The sequence below is a fragment of the Ovis canadensis genome, chromosome 9 (assembly GCF_042477335.2).
Source record: "Ovis canadensis isolate MfBH-ARS-UI-01 breed Bighorn chromosome 9, ARS-UI_OviCan_v2, whole genome shotgun sequence".
In the NCBI taxonomy this organism is placed as follows: domain Eukaryota; kingdom Metazoa; phylum Chordata; class Mammalia; order Artiodactyla; family Bovidae; genus Ovis; species Ovis canadensis.
In genome coordinates, this window is record NC_091253.1 from 47,673,795 (window position 1) to 47,693,400 (window position 19,606).

At 41.3% G+C, this 19,606-nt stretch overlaps 1 protein-coding gene across 1 annotated transcript in view; it reads left to right on the plus strand.

Annotated features, from left to right (window-relative positions):
- Positions 1-12,412, plus strand: part of UBXN2B (UBX domain protein 2B) — a 29,570-nt gene extending 17,158 nt beyond the window's left edge. The window contains exons 5-8 of the mRNA XM_069600079.1: positions 94-203; positions 2,504-2,641; positions 6,996-7,157; positions 8,279-12,412. Of these exons, the coding sequence (XP_069456180.1) occupies positions 94-203; positions 2,504-2,641; positions 6,996-7,157; positions 8,279-8,441 (573 nt within the window). The 3' untranslated portion in view covers positions 8,442-12,412. The remainder of the gene's footprint in view (positions 1-93; positions 204-2,503; positions 2,642-6,995; positions 7,158-8,278) is intronic.
- The last annotated feature ends 7,194 nt before the right edge of the window (positions 12,413-19,606 follow it).

Here is a 19,606-nt window from a genome sequence, read left to right on the forward strand (position 1 = left end):
TCATACTGTAAGTAAGTAGTAAATAACGTGTTTGAAAAGTAAAATTGTGTAATGCAGGTACATTCTTGTATTTCTTTTTTCTATGCTCGAAAGGTTCAAATTTTGCTTAAACTGTGGAGCAATGGTTTCAGCTTGGATGATGGAGAATTGAGACCTTACAGTGACCCAACAAATGCCCAGTTTCTGGAGTCTGTTAAGAGAGGGTAAGATATGTTACTTAGATTTTGTCTATTACTGAGGGTGGAAGTTTTGTTTGTTTGTTTTTTTAAACAGACCACCAGTCAGAAGTGCTCCACTGGTTTTTAAGAGTGAAATACTGGAATATATTCTGTAAATAGTTGCTCGGGGAAAGGGTATTTTAAGTATATAAAGGACACATTGGTATCTATAAGTCACTGGTTCTTAACTTGGTGGGGGGAGCAGTAGATATTGGTTCCTTTTAAAATCTCATGAAGCTGTGGTCCCAGTTCTGAGAAGCAGCATCGTAGTGTCATGAATTTGTGAATTGATCAGTAGGTGTCTGCCCATCTGCTAAGCCGCTGTCCTGCTTACTGTTGACAGGGTAACTCACTGCATGTATGCCTGAAAGCCGCTTATATTAGAAATCTTTTTAAATGGCATTTCTGCTGGCAGAAGAATTCAGAAGGTTAGTTTCAAGTTAAAATTTTTGAAACCAGATTTACAGTGCCCTGACCCATCTAAAGAACGTTGTAACTCACCAGCCCTTGTGGCTGAAGGACAAGGACTTGAGTGATTTTGCTACAAGAGCTGTTTATTTTCACTAGCTGAAAAGTGATCATCCCTTTTACAGCGAAAGAAACATCAGGCTGGTTATGAGCTGGGAAACATGAGTAGCAGTGAAGGGCTCAGAACAGGAGGCTACTCTCCATCCAGGAGTTGAAGGTGGGGCTTTTCCAGGTGGTGAAATCCTAGCAGAGTGGTAGGAGGGGAGTGGAGGTGGAACTCTGAAGGAAAGGCATTTTAGGACATTAATTTGCTTGGATTTTGAAGTTGAATTCTCCCATATAATGTCAGAATACCAAAGAAGGTTTCGTAAGACATGCTGTAATTGGGAAGGAAGTCATTGAGAAACGTGGGAGGCTGTCCCGGCAGGCAGTGTGTGCTGGTGGTAAGTGCAAGGTCAAGAGGTGAGGTCAGGGCCATGGGCTTGGGAGTTTGCAGAGTCACTGAGCATACTGGGAGCAGCTGGGGCTGGGGGGAGTGGTCGTCTGCCTGGTGAAGATCAACAGGACTGTTGAAATAACGCTTACTTCAGGATGGGAGAAGGAAGGACCATGTCGATGATGAGTGTGCTATCCATAAAATCCAAACTAATTTATTATTAAATGAAAATAAATACTCCATGAACTTTGTAGGCTAACGTTCGGTCTTGGAATACCAAAGGGATGTTTTCATTTGAGCCACACTGTATCCTCAAGTTCAAATTATGATCAAGAACAATCTTAGAAAAGGCACCTTGAAAAAAATGATTGATGGTCAGATAGTGGTTGTCAGCTGTATAATCATTGCCCCTTGCTTTATGACATATTTTATAACACCATCTTTACTATCCTCAAGGAAGTGTTTATAGATAAAATAATCAATCTATGCATATTATATCTAAAAGTTACATGTAACATTTATCTTAAATATGGTGAAGAAGTAAAGGAAGGTAATTTATCATGAAATTACACATATTTCAATATATAACATAACCAAAATATAACAAAGTAGGTAGCTTGGTTCCTGGATAGCTCAGTGGTGAAGAATCCACCTGCCAAGGCAGGAGACTTGGGTTAGACCCCTGGGTTGGGAAGATCCCCTGGAGGAGGAAATGGCAACCCACTCTAGTATTTTTGCTTGGAAAATCCCATAGACAGAGGAGCCAGGTGAGCTATAGTCTATGGGGTTTCAAAGAGTTGGACATGACTGGGGAACAGAGCACGCAAACACACAGACTGCACACCTGTGTGCAGTCTAGTACTTATCATGTAGATATGACAACATAAATCAGAGTAATGGAGTAGTGAGGTGTGTGAAGTTAACAACTTCATTACTATACATGGTATTGCAGTCAGAGACTTGATTAAGTTCCAGACAAAACAAAGTACAATCTTTCTTTGGTTTATGTGGCAGGTGAGTTCCTGAAAAGTTCAAAGCATGTTAATACAATACAAAAAAAAACAACAGTTGCCTGCGGGAGGGTGTCACACACGAATCAGACGATAATCAAAACCACCCCTGTCAAACTTCCAGCCTTCCGCCAGGGTGTTTAGAAAGAAATACGGCACTACCTGTTAGGTCCTGGGGCCCTTTTCTAATGCTGACCGAGCTATAAATGCCATCCCACAGCTCAGCGCTCTGTCAGAAGCACTCCCAGCAACAGGATACAGGTTCTCTTTTCCCTACATCCTTGCCAGCACTTGTTATTTGTGCTCTGTTTGGTGAACGCCATTCTGACAGATGTGTGGTCATATCTCATTGTGGGTTTTCTTTTTTTAAGAGAGATTCCCCTGGAGCTTCAGCGACTGGTTCATGGAGGACACTTGAATTTGGACATGGAGGACCATCAGGATCAAGAATACGTAAAGCCTAGGTTGAGGTTCAAGGCTTTTAGTGGAGAAGGACAGAAACTTGGAAGGTAAAATACTAAAGTGAGAAAAATACTTGTCTTTGTTCAACATGAATTTTCTTTGAGGGCACAATAACCTAGAGATTAAAAACTAAGATACGAATTGTGAAGACCTCGCTGATGGAATCAGATGTGCAATTTTGGTGATAGTGTTAATAAGTAATGTTATACTTCAGTTCAATCGCTCAGTCGTGTCCGTCTCTTTGCGACCCCCATGAGTCACACGCCAGGCCTCCCTGTCCACCAACTCCCAGAGTTCACTCAAACTCATATCCATCGAGTCGATGATGCCATCCCACCATCTCATGCTCTGTCGTCCCCTTCTCCTGCTCCCAATCCCTCCCAATATCAGGGTCTTTTCCAATGAGTCAACTCTTTGCATCAGGTGGCCAAAGTATTGGAGCTTCAGCCTCAGCATCAGTCCTTCCAAAGAAATCCCAGGACTGATCTCCTTTAGGATGGACTGGTTGGATCTCCTTGTAGTCCAAGGGACTCTCAAGAGTGTTCTCCAACACCACAGTTCAAAAGCATCAATTCTTCAGAGCTCAGCCTTCTTCACAGTCCAACTCTCACATCCATACGTGACCACTGGAAAAACCATAGCCTTGACTAGACAGACCTTTATTGGCAAAGTAATAGCTCTGCTTTTTAATATGCTGTCTAGGTTGGTCATAACTTTCCTTCCAAGGAGTAAGCATCTTTTAATTTCATGGCTGCAATCACCATCTGCAGTGATTTTGGAGCCCCAAGAAATAAAGTCTTGACACTGTGTCCCCATCTATTTCCCATGAAGTGATGGGACCAGATGCCATGATCTTTGTTTTCTGAACGTTGAGCTTTAAGCCAACTTTTTCACTCTCCTCTTTCACTTTCATCAAGAGGCTTTTTAGCTCCTCTTCACTTTCTGTCATAAGGGTGGTGTCATCTGCATATCTGAGGTTACTGATATTTCTCCCAGCAATCTTGATTCCAGCTTGTGCTTCTACCAGACCAGTGTTTCTCATGATGTGTTCTGCAAAGAAGTTAAATAAGCAGGGTGACAATATACAGCCTTGACGTACTCCTTTTCCTATTTGGAACCAGTCTGTTGGTCCGTGTCCACTTCTAACTGTTGCTTCCTGACCTGCATATAGATTTCTCGAGGGGCAGGTCAGGTGGTCTGGTATTCCCATCTCTTTCAGAATTTTCCAGTTTACTGTGATCCACAACAGTCAAAGGCTTTGGCATAGTCAATAAAGCAGAAATAGATGTTTTTCTGGAACTCTGTTGCCTTTTCCATGATCCAGCGGATGTTGGCAATTTGATCTCTGGTTCCTCTGCCTTTTCTAAAACCAGCTTGAACATCTGGAAGTCCATTATTCACGTATTGCTAAAGCCTGGCTTGGAGAATTTTGAGCATTACTTAGACGGCAGTCATTTGCATCTCCCTGACTCCTGTCAGCACCTTTATAGACATGAACCATTCCATCTCCACAGCCACTCCCTGCATCGTGCCTGTCACCACTCCATTTGCAGGTGCAGTAGTTCTTCCATTGTAGTTAAGCTAGGAGGTGGTTGGAATGTGAGGTTCAAACCAGGCACTCTGTCTGCAGGTGCATGCTTTTTACCACTGTGCCATCCTGCCTGTTTCTGATTATGTGGGTTCAGAGGGGGGAATTATTAATTAGATAAAACAGTAAATATCATAGATCGTAGCTGTGAGCATCTCTCTGCTATAAGTAATTGCTAAGCTCTTACAGCCAAAGCAATGTCCTTAAGTGGGTTATTTTCAATATATTTTAAGCAGCCAAACTCTTTCTTCAGGTTATGGAAACACATATAGAATTCTGATTGCAGAAAGAGGGGATTGTCTTAGATATCTCCAGACAGTGAACCCCAGGACTTTGCTAAGCACAATTTAGAAACCAGTGAGTGTGGCATGATGTATGATGGACTCCTTTATAGTAACCATGACTGGACTCTTCGTGAACATAATAATGTGTGCTGGTAAACATGACCCTCCATTTTCCATGCGTCACTGAGGTAGTATGTTGAATTGGCTGTGTCGCCACCATGCCCTCTAGGGTGCCCTGTGTTTCTGTTCATGTGACTCCTTCCTGTCCAAGTTCTTCTCAGTTGCCTTGTGCACAGTGGTTCTCTCTTCCCCTTTCGTTTCTCAGCATAGGGAAGAATTCAGTGTCAGTTCATTATACCTGTCTTTCATTGTTGTTCCATGTAATTTCACTTTGACACACACACACATCATACAAAGAAATGCATGAAAGCTTTTCTTCTTAGAGTTCCCAACCTGCACTTTATTTTCGTGTTTTGAGAAGTAGCTTAGCTGGCCCGAATTTTTTTTTAAACAGAAAGCATTAAAGCACAGAAAGAGCAGTGTGAGGCAACCTGACGTCATGGAGAGAACCCCAGAACCCCATGTGCCAGTGGGGTGATGAGGAACTTTTCCTCCCCTGGTGGTTGTTAGGACAACAGTTAGAATATTAATAGCCAACTATATAGAAGCACTGACATGCTTGCAGACCGAATTAATTTAATCTTTGCAATAGTGCAGCTGTTGTCTCTGTTTTACAACTGAGGGAACTCGGGCACAGAGAGGTGAAACGACTTGCTGCCGGTCACATGTCTGACTAGTGGTGAAATCAGCCCTGGAGTCAGGCTCCTGGATCCATGCTGTTAGCCATGGCGCCTCCCTCACTCCAGAACTTGAATGTGGTGCTGCTGGTGATGACAGTGTGGAGACCTCGGAATAGGGACGCAGAGGGAGAGGGTTCATTGCCTCCTGTCCTCCTGTTGGCACAGTAACCCACCTTGGTAGTACAGCTCTTTCAACCCTGAATTACAGGCTTGACAGGAAGTTCCTTAATACTACCTGATCAGTGACTGCAGATCATCGTTTTCTCCTTTTCCATGTCTTTATCATATATATTCTGAAATTGGCTCTGAAATATGTGTCAGGAGGTAGCTAAGGAAAGGCAAAGTGTAACAGGAAGTGCCAATTACTTTTCCCACTTGGCTGTATAGGCTGAGAAAGCTTTGGGGTGGGAATAAGAGCCATAATGAGCTTGGTTTGTACTAAAATAAAGCACAAATGCTCATGGAGCCTTGATCCTAACAGATTTTTTTTTTTTTTCAAAAGTAACATAGGGACCCATCTAAGTCTCAACATTTGAAAGAATAAACATCAAGATTGTCAAAAGATCCCTTAAAAGATAACTAAGATAAGGTTAAGATGTGATGTCTTTAAAGAACTTGGCTGTATTTGTTCTAATTGCTTAACCAAAAGAGCACTCTGTTTTTGATGTTCACTTTCAGCTTACGGTTATGGGTCATCCTGCTAGCATTAGGAGGCACTATGGTTGCTAGTAACCACAGTCCACTGGAAAGAGATCATATCACACAAGGTTCATTACATACTTGTCACCATATATTAAGTCAATAAAGTAAGATCTTTAGTTAGAGTTTCGATACCAACTCTCAAAAGTTAATAGACTATACAGTGAAGGAGAATTATATAGTAGACCTGAAAAGCACTATGAACCAACTCAGTGTCATTAAGATTTATACAGTTTTCATGTAACAGTAGGATACAAATTTTATTCAGGTTCCCTGTAGACTGTAAACTAGGAGATACTGGAACATATCCAGGGGTATAAAACAAGAGGCAAAAATTTCATGGTCTAAAGGTATTGAAATCATATAGAGTCTGTTTATCACTGTCATCACCGTAGGTTAAATTTCTTATTACTTCTTTTTTGTAAAACAGGAACTACTTAAATCAGATTTTTAAAGTATCAACTAAGTTTAAATTAATAGCTTAGTATTGATGATATGTACAAATATAGTGATACCTCTTGAAACACTGTTTTGAGCACTATATTACTATAACAGACTTTCATAACATTATTATTTCCATTTTATAAACGATAGAACTGGGATTCAAAGAGATTAGTTTACATACTTGAGTTCACACAAATTGACAAAACTGGGATCTGAAATCTGTCTGTGCTCATGGTCAGTCTTGGACATACACTCCAAGTTGCTCGGGTTTCTGACTAAAGACCATTGTGCCCAACAGTCTCATGAAATTTCAAAGGGATGAAGGAGGAAGAAATCCAGAGTGAGGCTTTCAAAAGAAGTTGGATAAACTAAATCAGAATCGTAGGACCCAGAATAATTTTAATAAAAGAGTTTGGGAGAAAAATAGGATATCCCAAAGGAAGCCATGTTCTCGCTGGCGCAGACGTGATGGCAGGACGACTAGAGAGTCAGCTGGAGGTCTGAGTGGTGCTTCTACTGTCTGCAGTGTGTCGTGCGTCTTACATGTTCATATTTGCGTTCTGGTTCTTTAATTCTTCTTCCTTAGCCTCACACCTGAAATAGTCAGTACACCTTCCTCCCCAGAAGAGGAGGAGAAGTCACTATTCAATGCAGTGGTTCTTATTGACGATTCCATGCCAACCACCAAAATCCAGGTCAGGTTAGCAGACGGGAGCCGTTTGATACAGAGATTCAACAGTACACACAGGTAAGCTCAGGTTGACTTATCTTTGTAAATCTGGGTGCATCTTGAGTCAGGAAAAATATGAAATTGCTTAGGTTTACTTTAGAAGTAAGTTTTTGACAGAAAAACTTGAAATAAGTCAAACAATTAGTACTTAAACATCCTCTGTAAACTGTCCAAATACTAATGCAAATACAGATACCACTTAGAAATAAAGAAAATTGTTAAAAGCTGTCATTTTGTGCTATTGCTAAAACCAAGAAAAGTTGAATCAGATTTGATTTGCTTTAGTAAAACCTTATTTGGACTTTACCCCTTTAAAATTTTATGATAACCCTGATTGAAAGTGAAAGTCGCAGTCGTGTCCTATTCTTTGCGACCCATTGACTATACAGAAGTCCATGGACTTCTCCAGGCCAGAATGCTGGAGTGGATAGCCTTTCCCTTCTCCAGGAGATCCTACCAACCTAGGCATTATCAGGTCTCCTGTATTACAGGTGGATTCTTTACCAACTGAGCTATCAGAGAAGCCCTAACCCTGTAGGATTCATAATCTACATAGAGATTTGTAGTGTAAATAAAGTTTAATTGTACTGTTATCAAGTATTTCAAATAAACAGTTTTAAATGTCATTTTAGCATTCATTTGTTATGCTAATAAGATATTATTTTTATTGTTCACTGTGTCCCACTAAGATAACATTTATGATTTTAGTTGAGTTACTGTGTCTGTATGAAAGTAATTTTCTTAAACACTTTTTGTAGGTACAGATTCACATTGACATAGGCTCACCTGAGGTACCTTTTTCTGGATCATGTGCTACTAAGATATTTTATACTATGAAAAAAATCAGCCCTTGTAGTTCAGTGTAGTAGCATGGTTAATGTTTCTTTGATAGAACAACTCACTTGGAGATTGTGTCTATTTACAGTGAAAGTAACTGTTAGGTACTCTTCAGAGTTAATCCTCATGTTTTACCTGAAAGCCAAGATAAATCCATCCATTGAAATTAAAGAAGGTTATAACACATTTAAATAAGGATTAGAACCATGTGGTTTATTTTAATTATTATCTAATTTTAGCTAAAAAGCTTAAATGACAATAAAACTTCCATATCACGAATTATTTTCATCTTATTTCTTCAGGATCCTGGATGTCCGGGACTTTATCGTGCAGTCTCGTCCTGAATTTGCGACTCTTGACTTTATTCTCGTGACTTCGTTTCCAAACAAAGTGCTAACAGATGAAAGCTTGACACTACAAGAAGCAGATATTCTTAACACTGTGATACTGCAGCAGCTAAAATGATACTGTCCTACCTATGCAGTAGCATGTAGGAATGGTAATGTGCCATATTAGTGAGGAAAATACTTAAGAGCGTAAAAAAATTATTTTTATTATTTATACAGGTAAATTTTGACTTAATTCTTCAATCTTCCAGCTTTAGGACAGACAAATTTGGACTAGGAATAGATCTTAAGGTAACATATGTTTGAAGTTTTAGCCAAAAGGGCTGGCTTCCATTGATAGCTTTTAAATATTCAGGCAAACCAATTTGATACATGCTCAGAGTTAATGTAACAGCACTTGTTTGCACAGAAAATGAACAAAATGCCATTTTTGACAAATGAATTTGGTAAAATTTGCACTAAAGTTTCTTGATGCTGCGTTGATCAGCAGCCATTGAGAAATCTGATCAAACACTTTGAAATATTTTCTGTAATATATACTGGGAAGTGTGTCTATATTCTGATATTTAAATACTTGGGTCATATAGTAGTTATTTCTCCTAGTAAGATAAATAATTCCTTTCTACTTGCTGACTTAGCTATTTTACTCATGTCAGAAAGTACAGTTTCGCCTTGTATTTTATGACCATCATAAACCAGAAACAGACATAAAGGTCAGCAGTTCTTGAGGAGGAGTGTGTTCAACTGCACTTGAAAGGAGAGTAACTACAGTCCCTGGCAGCACCTGTCTTGATCACCTCCTTTTATTCATTCAGCAAGTGTTTCTGGGGGACCCACCATGTATACTAAACACGGTTGTAAGTGTTCAACCTAGAGTGTATTGTACTGCAAGACCAAACGAGGGCAGAAACGGAAGAATGATTTCCATCAAAGAGACGGAAGAGTCACCAGCGTCAATGTCTGCGTTTCTGCTGGAGCCAAATGTTTGCTGAGTGAGGGAGGATGCAGCAGGAGTGAGAGAAAAGCTTATTGTTCCCAACACCATTTCATCTCTGGTCACCTCTCCTGGCTCGTCTTTTATTGCTGCTGTAACAAATCACTACAGACATAGTGACTTACAATAGCCCAGGTTTCTTATACTTCTCTGGGTCTCAACGTGGGCCTCACTGGGCTACAGTCAGGTATCAGGGCACCGTTCCTCTTGGGAGGTTCTCGGGGAGATGTGTGTCCTTGCTTTACCAGCTTCAAGCGGCCACCTGCAAGCCTGGGCCTGTGGCCCCCTCTCTTCGTCTCTAAAACCAGCAACACTGTATCCCTCTGACTCCTCTGTCATCACATCTCTTTGAAAACAGCTGGGAAAGATTCTCTGTTTATTGTGTCTATCGGGTGATCCTGGATGCTCTCCCCACGTGAGGTCTCCATAGTAACTGGATCCTTGAGGTCCCTTTGATCGTGAAAGGTGATGGATCACAGGTTCTCTCCAGTGCACCAGCGCTCATCTCTTGCCTCTTCAGCTGGCATCCATCCCTTCACTGTGGCCAAGCCCCTCATCTTGGCTTCTATCCTTATGGCTTTTGCCTCCAGCTTTGATTCTCCGTTCTTCTAAGGGCCCTGACGATTATATTTACTTTGCCTGGGTACTCTAGGATAATCTCGCCTCAGATGTGTGACTTAACCCCATCTGCAGAATCTCTTCTACCACATAGGCTGACAAATTAATTGGCTTGTGGATTAGAACATGACCATTTTGGGAGGCCATTCTGTCTACTGCAATCCACTTCTGTCCCGAAGATCCACATTCCACCCTGAAAGGTGCTCAAGAGCTTCAACCCACTGCAGCACTAGCTTAAAAGTGCAGTTTTACCTGGATCTCATTAACTCAGATGTCCCGAATCTCATTTAAATCAAGTAAACCAAGTGTGAGTGAACATCTGGTATGAGTGATTCCTGGGACACAGTTTCTCTCCATCTGTGAACCTAGAAAACCAGTTATATAATGGCAACAGGCATAGAATAACCGTTCTAGACATTCCTGTTTAAAAAAAAAAGAAAATGGGGTGGAAACAGGAGCTGCCAGTGCCAAGCACTTCGTAAGCTCAGCCAGCCACACTCGGCTTGAAGGCCTGGAAACAACCTTCTGTGACACAGCAGCCTTTCTAGGTGTGTGACTTTCTCTCAGAGACCTCCTCCCCCCCCCCCCCCGCCCCCTTTTTCATGAAAGGTAGTGGGTATTTGCAGCCAAGTAATTCTATCAGCTTGTAATGTCTGTGTAATTGTAGGAGGCTGAGCCATCTTTTTTTGTTTCATGTTGTCTCTGTCCTCTTTAAGAAAGCAGTGTCTGCTGATGTAACATTCTCGAGACGTGTGGATCTTCTGTGTATGGTACAGAGATTCACTCCGTTAGACCACAGGCTCCTTCCAGAGCTTTCCTAGGTAATCCAGCTGTTTCTGGCTGGCTGTGACCTTCTCTGTCTTTCTCAGGTATAAGCAGAAGGTCATAGGCCGCAGGCTCATCTCTTTCCCTAGAGCAGGCCTCAGCTCAGTTCAGTCGCTCAGTTGTGTCCTACTCTTTGTGACCCCATGAATCGCAGCACGCCAGGCCTCCCTGTCATCACCAACTCCTGGAGTTCACTCAAACTCATGTCCATCAAGTCGGTGATGCCATCCAGCCATCTCATCCTCTGTCGTCCCCTTCTCCTCCTGCCCCCAATCCCTCCCAGCATTAGAGTCTTTTCCAATGAGTCTGCTCTTCACATGAGGTGGCCAGAGTATTGGAGTTTCAGCTTCAGCTACCTAAAAGTAAATCTTTGCATTTTAATGTCTTTGCCATAAGTTAAGGATTTCCAGGTCAAGTCCTGTTTCCTTTTTTTTTTTTTAACAGTCCTTCCCTCAACTTAATCTATTTTTTCTCACATTAGACTATAATCAGAAGAAAGTAGGCTGCCCCTTGCCACACCACTCAGAAATCTTTTCAGCTGAGAGTCTTGAGTTTTCTCTCATGCCCCTTTCTTTCCACGCAGCTGCAGTCACAATGCTAAGCTTCCTGCCACTGATTCACTGGAATCTCTCTTCCTTCATTTTCCTGCGGCACAGGCCTCATTTCCTCCTGAACTTTTTAAAAGGTCCTTATTTCCAGTAACCCTGTCCTCACAGCCACATAGCTGTTCTCTGCCACGTGCTTTGGCTCTCTGCCACGCTCCTTTGAGTTCTTCCACCCTCTTCCCACTGCCCAGGTCCAAGGCCACTCCTGCATTTCTGTGTCTTTGTTAACGGCAGCATCCACTTGGTCTCTGGAAAACTCCACTCTGCCAGTTGACCTGCATGTGCCAGTAGGAGCTTTGGATGTCATGTTTCACTGGGGGCTTCACTTCAAGGAGCTGAATTTGCCTATGTGAGGCAGACAGTGGGAGGGCTCCCAGACCTGCCCACCTGCCAGTGTTGGCCTCACCACTACAGAGAAAACTTGTGCTCAGTGTCATAAAAGCAGCAGCGTATTCCTAAGACTTCTCAGAATAGGAAGCTCTGTTCCTTCCCGCTGGTTGGAAACAACCTGGAGAATGCAGACGTGACGGTTCAGTCAGTCTCTGCAGAGAAGGGTTACCGAGTGTAAGCTATGCTTCCAAGAAGCAGAGTCATAGCCATATGGAAATAATCTGCAACAGGTGAACATTTTAAATAAGGGCATTGCCCTGTTTTGGATTAACAAAAGAGAGAAAACCTGTAAAATTATTTGAAGTTTTATTCTTGTAGTTTCTTTTTAATCAGGTGGAGTGCCTGTAGGTGCACATACATGAATGACTGCCATTCTTGTATATAATAGTTTTCCAAAATAGATTCTCATTGGGAGGGAGAACTAAACAGCCAGAGGGGTGAAAATTATTTTCACCTGTTCTACAAAGCATTTGCTTCCTTCAGAGTTCTCCTGAATTCTTTTTACTGTTGCGGTCACTGTAACTTTTTAAAATTTATAATTCCGTTAGAAGAGATTGTTAACAATAAACAACCATGTGTGACGTCAGTTTTGCATGATGTGTGTAATCAAGAAAGTTTTAAATGTGTGCTTACCAATAAAGAATGTTTTCACTGGAAGTCATCGAGAAGTCTTTTCACAGTTTCCTTGATGTACAGTTTTATTCAGGTGACTTAATGGAGTATTTTAAACGTCACTAACATTTCCCACATGCATCTTTTTGATGAGCAGGAGGATCTGAGTTGTAGGAGTGTTATCTCTGTGTCCCATCACTGATGCAGTTTTCATTCCACCAAAAGAAACTGCAGATTTTTCTTCACTTTCGCCACAGTGGACCTCTGAAAACATTGTCATGATATGTGTTGTTGATAAAGTACCTCAGGATTTCCCCTTAACAGTTTTTGTCCCTGGCCAGTGATGCAAATAAATGTGTCCAGTGTTGTCATAAAGGCTAAGAAACATTTTCTGTAATCCTCTTAAAGTATCTTTTAACTCCAAGTAAACATGAGTAAAAGGAGCCCTGTTGCATACGTGTGTGTGTGTACAGCACGTATAAATTACTCATGTGGCCTGTAACTAACAACTAGCTATAATTTACTTAGTTTAATACTTAACAATTGGGCCTCTTTAGAATTTATAGCTGTGCTTTAAGTCTCTGAAGAAAAGGGGAGGATGGCTTTTTTTAGGAAGTTTGAACTTGATGGTTTATTTTCTTCTAGACAGATATTTCTGTATTGTTAAAAACAAGAGTATAAATGATAAAGGCCCCTGTCACCAAACGTTGACTTGACTTAATTACAGCAGAGGCCCTCCCAGAAATGGAATCTTAAATCAGTCTTTCGATAATCTGATCAACACTAAACGGGTCATCTGTCTGATAAACCCTGCTGGCCCCCTCAAGAAAGTGACCTTACCATAACTTTTTTGCCTAGTGTTAGCTTCCTGTTCCCTCCCTCTTCTGCCTAAAAAACTCCTCAGTTTCAACAGCTTCTAGGAGCTCCTTTCTGTTCGCTAGATTAGCTGGTGCCCATTTGTCAATTACTCAGTAAAACTCTCAAAATTTTTGCAATGTGTTCATTTGAATTTTGTTTTTTCACAAAATGTGTAGCAGAGACCTTCAGTCATTCTGAAAAGCTACAACCTTAAAATTTCCTGAGTCCTGACTAGGTGGTTTCAGATGACTTCTTAGGCCACTCAGAGGAGAGCCACAGGAAAGATGGAAATAAGTGCAGATCTCAGCATTTCTTGCTTTCTTTGGAAATAATTACCAGCTTACTAGCATGGACTTAGAGACGTCACAGGGGCTTCCCTGATGTCTCAGTAGGTAAAGAGTCCGCCTGCAATGCAGAAGACGCAGGAGATGGGGGTTCAGTCCCTGGGTCGGGAAGAACCCCTGGAGGAGGAAGTGGTAACCCACTCCAGTAATCTTGCTTGGAGGATCCCATGGATAGAGGAGCCTGGTGGGCTGCTGTCCGTGGGGTCGCACGAGTCAGACACGACAGCACACACACAGGAGACATCACAGTCAGCAATGTGATAGGTTTTAATTGATTTCTGTCAACTGAAAAAAAAGCACAACGTGAGAGTTACATACTTAGGGCAAAATCACTATAGCTGGGAGGCAGCACCTCAGCTCTGATGAATGTGTATATGTGATTTTGGTGTATATGTGAGGTATATATATATATATGGTGTATATGTAAGGTCAGTGTATATGTGATTTTGGTGAAGGGGATTAAGATCTGTATATGGTTTTAGTGGAAGGGGTTAAGGTCAGTGTGTGTATGGTTTTAGGGGGTTACATACAGTCAAGCATGTATTTTGGCAGAGGCTTGCTGCTAGTCATGGGCATGTGTCACTGTTTATGAGTTTAGTGCTTTTCCAGATAGGAGGAGATGCGAGCCCCAGATAGGAAGAGATGCGAGCCCCAGATAGGAAGAGATGCAAGCCTTTGGGTTTCTAACATGTTATTTTGAAAATAACTATCCGAAGGCCTTTCTGCCAGTTTTTCCTGGACTGCAGTTGCCTCAGTCCTGATCTCCACCCTAATTCCTTTCAGTGGCTATTGAAGGTCAGTGGCTGCAGTGGCCACTGACTTTATCCTTGTAAAGCCAGGTAGCCAGCGACAATTTTTAGTTGGCACTTCTCCTGAGTGAAGGTATGTGTGTTAGGCGACAATAAACGAGGCCCATGAGATTAAAGATGTGGGGCAGCTGGGTTTTTTTCCCTCCAGAGATTCTCTTTTGCCTCTTCCTTCCTTGGGTGTAAATTTGCTCAGCCCTGCTGTTTATTTGTGTAGATGTCAACACAGGTGTACCTACAACAGTGACTTTCCTTACTGGAACGTTGGGGATAAAAGAGTTCTTAAAATGAGTGAATGTCCTTTGACTTTATGCCTTCATGTCTGCTTTTTGGTTTGTATTTTCTTTGTCCGCGCAGGGCACCTTTCAGTGTCCTTTTCAGAACTTTGTTAATTATAAAAGTTCCTACGTGGTAGTTTGTGTTTTTAATGTCTTTCCTGCTTTGTTTTTCATTTTTTCATCTGTGGGAAAGGCTAGTTTCTTATATTGTTAACAGATACCATTTTTAATCATAGGATCAAGAATGGTAGGAAGTATGTTTTGGTTTCCTGTCGGAGTCTGTGTTGATTAGGAAGTAGCAACTATGAATGCTACAAATATTCACAACATCAGTAGGCTTGGAAGTGCCTCCAACCTGGAATTTTTAACTGAGTCTGGGCTTTTGAACCCAGGAGGGAGCAGGGTGAAGTAACATCGTTTAGAAAGAAATGTTCATCCTTCCTATGAATGTCAGATTTAACATTCCCTGAGGTGAAGTGGTCACTTTTATTCATGTAGTGAAATTATATGCAAATGAAAGTTTTATATTGGTATGTTGTAAATACATGATAAAAACCCGAAGGCTGAGAAGTTTTTTTTTCCTTTGAAAACTTATCATAAATGTTAATAATGTTAGTAAATCAGTAAATGTTAACTGTTTGAAGTATTGTGTCCATCGGTGTCCTGTGACTACTCAAATTAATTGACTTTATAGTCTTTTTTAAAAATTTATTTATTTGACTGCATTGGGTCTTAGTTGCAGCATGTGAGCTCTTAGTTGCAGCATATGAGATCAAGTTCCCTGACCAGGGATCGAACCCAGGCCCCATGCACTGGGAGCACAGTCTTGGCCACGGGGCCACCCGGGAAGCCCCTGACTGTGTATTCTTTAATGTGAAGCATGTGTGTGAGTCGTTGGCGATAAGGCTGCATACGTTGGAGGTAACTACTTGGGTCTGACACGTAGTGAGGGCTCACTCAGCAGAATTCTGTACTTGGAAGGCAGAATGCTGCGTATGGCCTGTCAGTGTCATGCTGTTACAGCATCACTCAGTTGTTGCTCGGTCACTAAATCGTGTCCGACTGCAGCCTCATAGAGTGCAGCATGCCAGGCTCCCCTGTCCTCCACTATCTCCTGAAGTTTGCTTAAATTCCTGTCCATTGAGGCGTTAACTTAAATTCATGCTGTCTAACCATCTCATCATCTGCCACCCTCTTCTCCTTTTGCCCTCGATCTTTCCCAGCATCAGGGTGTTTTCCAGTGAGTCAACGCTCCTCATCAGGTGGCCAAAGTACTAGAGCTTCAGCTTCAGCATCAGCCTTTCCAGTGAGTATTCAGGGTTGATTCCCTTTAGGATTGACTGCTTTGATCTCCTTGCAATCCAAGGAACTCAAGAGTCTTCAACAGCACCACAGTTCAAAGGCATCAATTCTTTGGCCTTCAGCCTTCTTTATGGTCCAACTCTCACATCCGTACATGACTACTGGAAAAACCATAGCTTTGACTATATGGACTCAGACTTCAGCTTAAATATGATTTTTCTCCAGAGAGCCCCACACCCCCCACTTCAGCTTCAACCTAAAATCATCCCCTTGTCTCTCTCACTCCCACTACCCTGCTACTATTAGCTTTGTGTGTGATCATGCTCAGTCGAATCCAACTCTTTGGCACTCCATGGACTGTAGCCCACCAGTCTCCTCTGTCCATGGGATTCTCCAGGCAAGCATACTGGAGTGGGTTGCCGTCTCCTCCAGGGGATCTTTCCGACCCAGGGATGGAACCTGAGGCTTTTGTGCCTCCTGCATTGTCGTGGATTCTTTACTGATGTACCTGGGAAGCCAATATCAGTGATTTTTGTCCATTTATTTAATTTTGTACCCCCAACTTCTAAGATTCAGACAATCTTTCCTGTTCGTTCCCTCTGTCAAATTATAAAACCAAAACAACTTAGTGATGAGTGTGATGTCTGTTATCCAAGAGAAAACGATCCATGTTGGGGAGTACAAGGCCCCGCAAGCAGTGATGGGGAATTGGGGGCAAGCTGGTTAGGAGCTGGGGGCTTCCTTACAAGGTTGGCAGATACCATCTTCTAGGGTGAGGTGAGCTCACTGAAGCTGAATTGAGGATTGTGGTTGGCGTATGTCAAGATTCCTTCTCAAGTGTTTCCCATAAAAGCAAGCTATGAGGTTTAGATTTGTGACATTGGCTATCCCTGAGGCGGCCTCCATTTCATGGATCTCCCTAAAAGTTAGCTTTATCACCCTGGATTCTCAGAATGTGAGCAGCAGAGGTTTTTCTTATTTACTGCTGTGTCCTTAAACCTAGAGCAATAACTTAAATTTAGGAGTCTCACTGGAGGTGATTCATAAGTAATAAATCAGTGAATTAAGAATGGGACTCTGAACATGGGAAAAGCATGCATTAATGTTTTAAAAAGGAGAAATTCCTAGTAGTGCCAATATAGTCGGTACTGGTGATAGGAAATATTTGTACATTTTGTTTGGGTTTAAAGGAAAAAGAAAGTGTTCGTTGCTTTGTCATGTCCAACTCTGCGGTATCATGGACTGTAGCCTACCAGGCTCCTCTGTCCGTGGGATTCTCCAGGCAAGAATGCTGGAGTGGGTTGCCGTTTTCTGAAATGGTGGCCTTGACTCATACCTTGACTCCGCTCATACCAGAGTGGGAGCACCTATACCTATGAGCAAGTGGTCCGGGCGGTTCCCTAGGTCAAACTGAGCTGAAGAATTCACTTCTGAGAATCCTGCAGGAGGTGAGGTGCCTGGAGTTGTCTGAATCTAAGTAGCAGACTGATTCTAGAAGTCTTGAGATAAGGAAAAACACTGTTCTACAAACACTTGGTGGGACTCCCTCAACAGGCTCAGTTCTGTTTGCTTACTCACAGCTGCACTGGTCACTCTTCATATCAGAATTAAAATGTTGCTAGCCTTATAATAGCTATTTATTTTACTAACATCACATAATTTATTTAAAATGTTTAGCCATTGACATTTTATTTTTGATGTAATACTCCATCCTCATGTGTTACATTAATACTGATTCCCCCAAAACATGAAAGTTGTTGTAATGAAATTTAATCACAGTAAATTAGGAGTGGGCTAAAATATGTGGCAACACTCAAATTAACTGAAAAGCTGCCAAAAATCGGATGACACCAGAGGCCTTAGCCACACATCACTTGTGCCTTTGAAATCAACCTGGTTTGAGGAGCTGTTGACTTTGGCTATGCTCTCAATTTGGCTGAACTTACAAAGAAAACTCACTAGTCATTTTACATCGTGCTTGTTCTCCAAATTAACCCCATTACCCAATCTTCCACGCAAGCAAAGAAGGCAGAAATGACCCAGAGTTACAGATTTCCAAATTACCTTTATAAACACACAAGGGTGATCTCTGCAAACATGTATGAGTTTCAATGTTCTTAAAACTATTTCTCAGAAAGAAATGATGTTATAAAAGTCTCTTAATTTTAATATTCCTAAATGGAAGCCTTTTGTGTAAGTTGAAATGCTCAACAAGTGCTGATTTAATTTGCCAAAGTTTCTCTTTTTTTAACCTAAATACAAAATCTTAAGTATATTTGACATGAGAAATGGCACTAAAGCTAAGGCAAGTGGGTTCTTTGTGTGCTGTTAGCAATAAGAAATGACTTTTAACGCAACAGTATCCATAGGCTTCTTAATCCTTTGGTTTCAGATGTAATGAAAACATCAAAAAGGCTATATTTGATTTCAAGTCACAGCCATGCCTTGGTGAGTATGTGGCACGTAATTCATTTGGTTTCATCTCCCCAGGTGCAAAGGACCACTGGGCAGTTCACAAAGTAATTTTTCTTCCTCTAAGTTATTTTTTAAACGAAGATCCCCCTTAATCTATTAATGAAAGTAAAATCACAAGCAGTGTTTACATTTCTAGAGATTTTTATACTTTATGACAAGCCTATTGTTTCATTCTTAACAAATAGGACCCCTAACTCCACTTTTAAATGGATGGTTGTCCAATCTAAGCTAAGATTTTACCTAAATAATTGCATTTCGGTGTATGCAAAAGTGCGAGTACTTAGCACTTAATCCTCAGCATATGAAGTAATATTCTAAAGAATATTCAGCTAACATGATAACTTGTATTTAGTTTTACCACCAGAAACATCCTCAGGTGAAATGTTAATTTTGACAATTTGGTAATTTTGATTCCATTTAATTTCTTGTGTGAAGTATTCTAATGAAGTTCAGTGCTTTATTTTCCTCAATGTTTGCCATCTTCCCAACAGTTTTATTACATCAGGAAACAGATCACCAGTCCAGGTTCGATGCATGAGACAGGGTGCTCAGGGCTGGTGCCCTGGGATGACCCAGAGGGATGGGATGGGGAGGGAGGTGGGAGGGGGGTTCAGGATGGGGAACACATGTACACCCATGGCTGATTCATGTCAATGTATGGCAAAACCACTACAATATTGTAATTAGCCTCCAGTTAAAATTAATTTAAAAAAGGAATAATGTAACAGAAAAAGCAGGCAATTTAAGAGTCTGACACAATTTCTAGAAAAATATTATGCTGTGTTTTAAACTGTAGATATAAATATCAAATTCTTTTTTACATTGATCTAGTGCAAGAATCTAGTATTCTTATGCAACTATAAGCCAGACTATCTTGAAAGAGCCAAAAAGATGACTAAATCCAGAACTCTGAAAAGTTCTTGATGCAACCTTTAAAAAATCTAGTATATTAAAACATGGGGCAAAGACACAATGTTTGCTACAGTAGGTATCATTGTCTGACAGCATTCAACAGTATCAAAAATTCTCTTGTTGATTCCAGTTTTAACTTTTTTCATGCGATGACTCCAGTCTTAAAATTAGCAGCCCTGGATGTCAGAGGAGGAAGCCAGCATTTCTTCCTCTGTGTACGTACAGAGAGAAGCCACAAGGGGTCAGACAGTGAGTGAAGAAAAA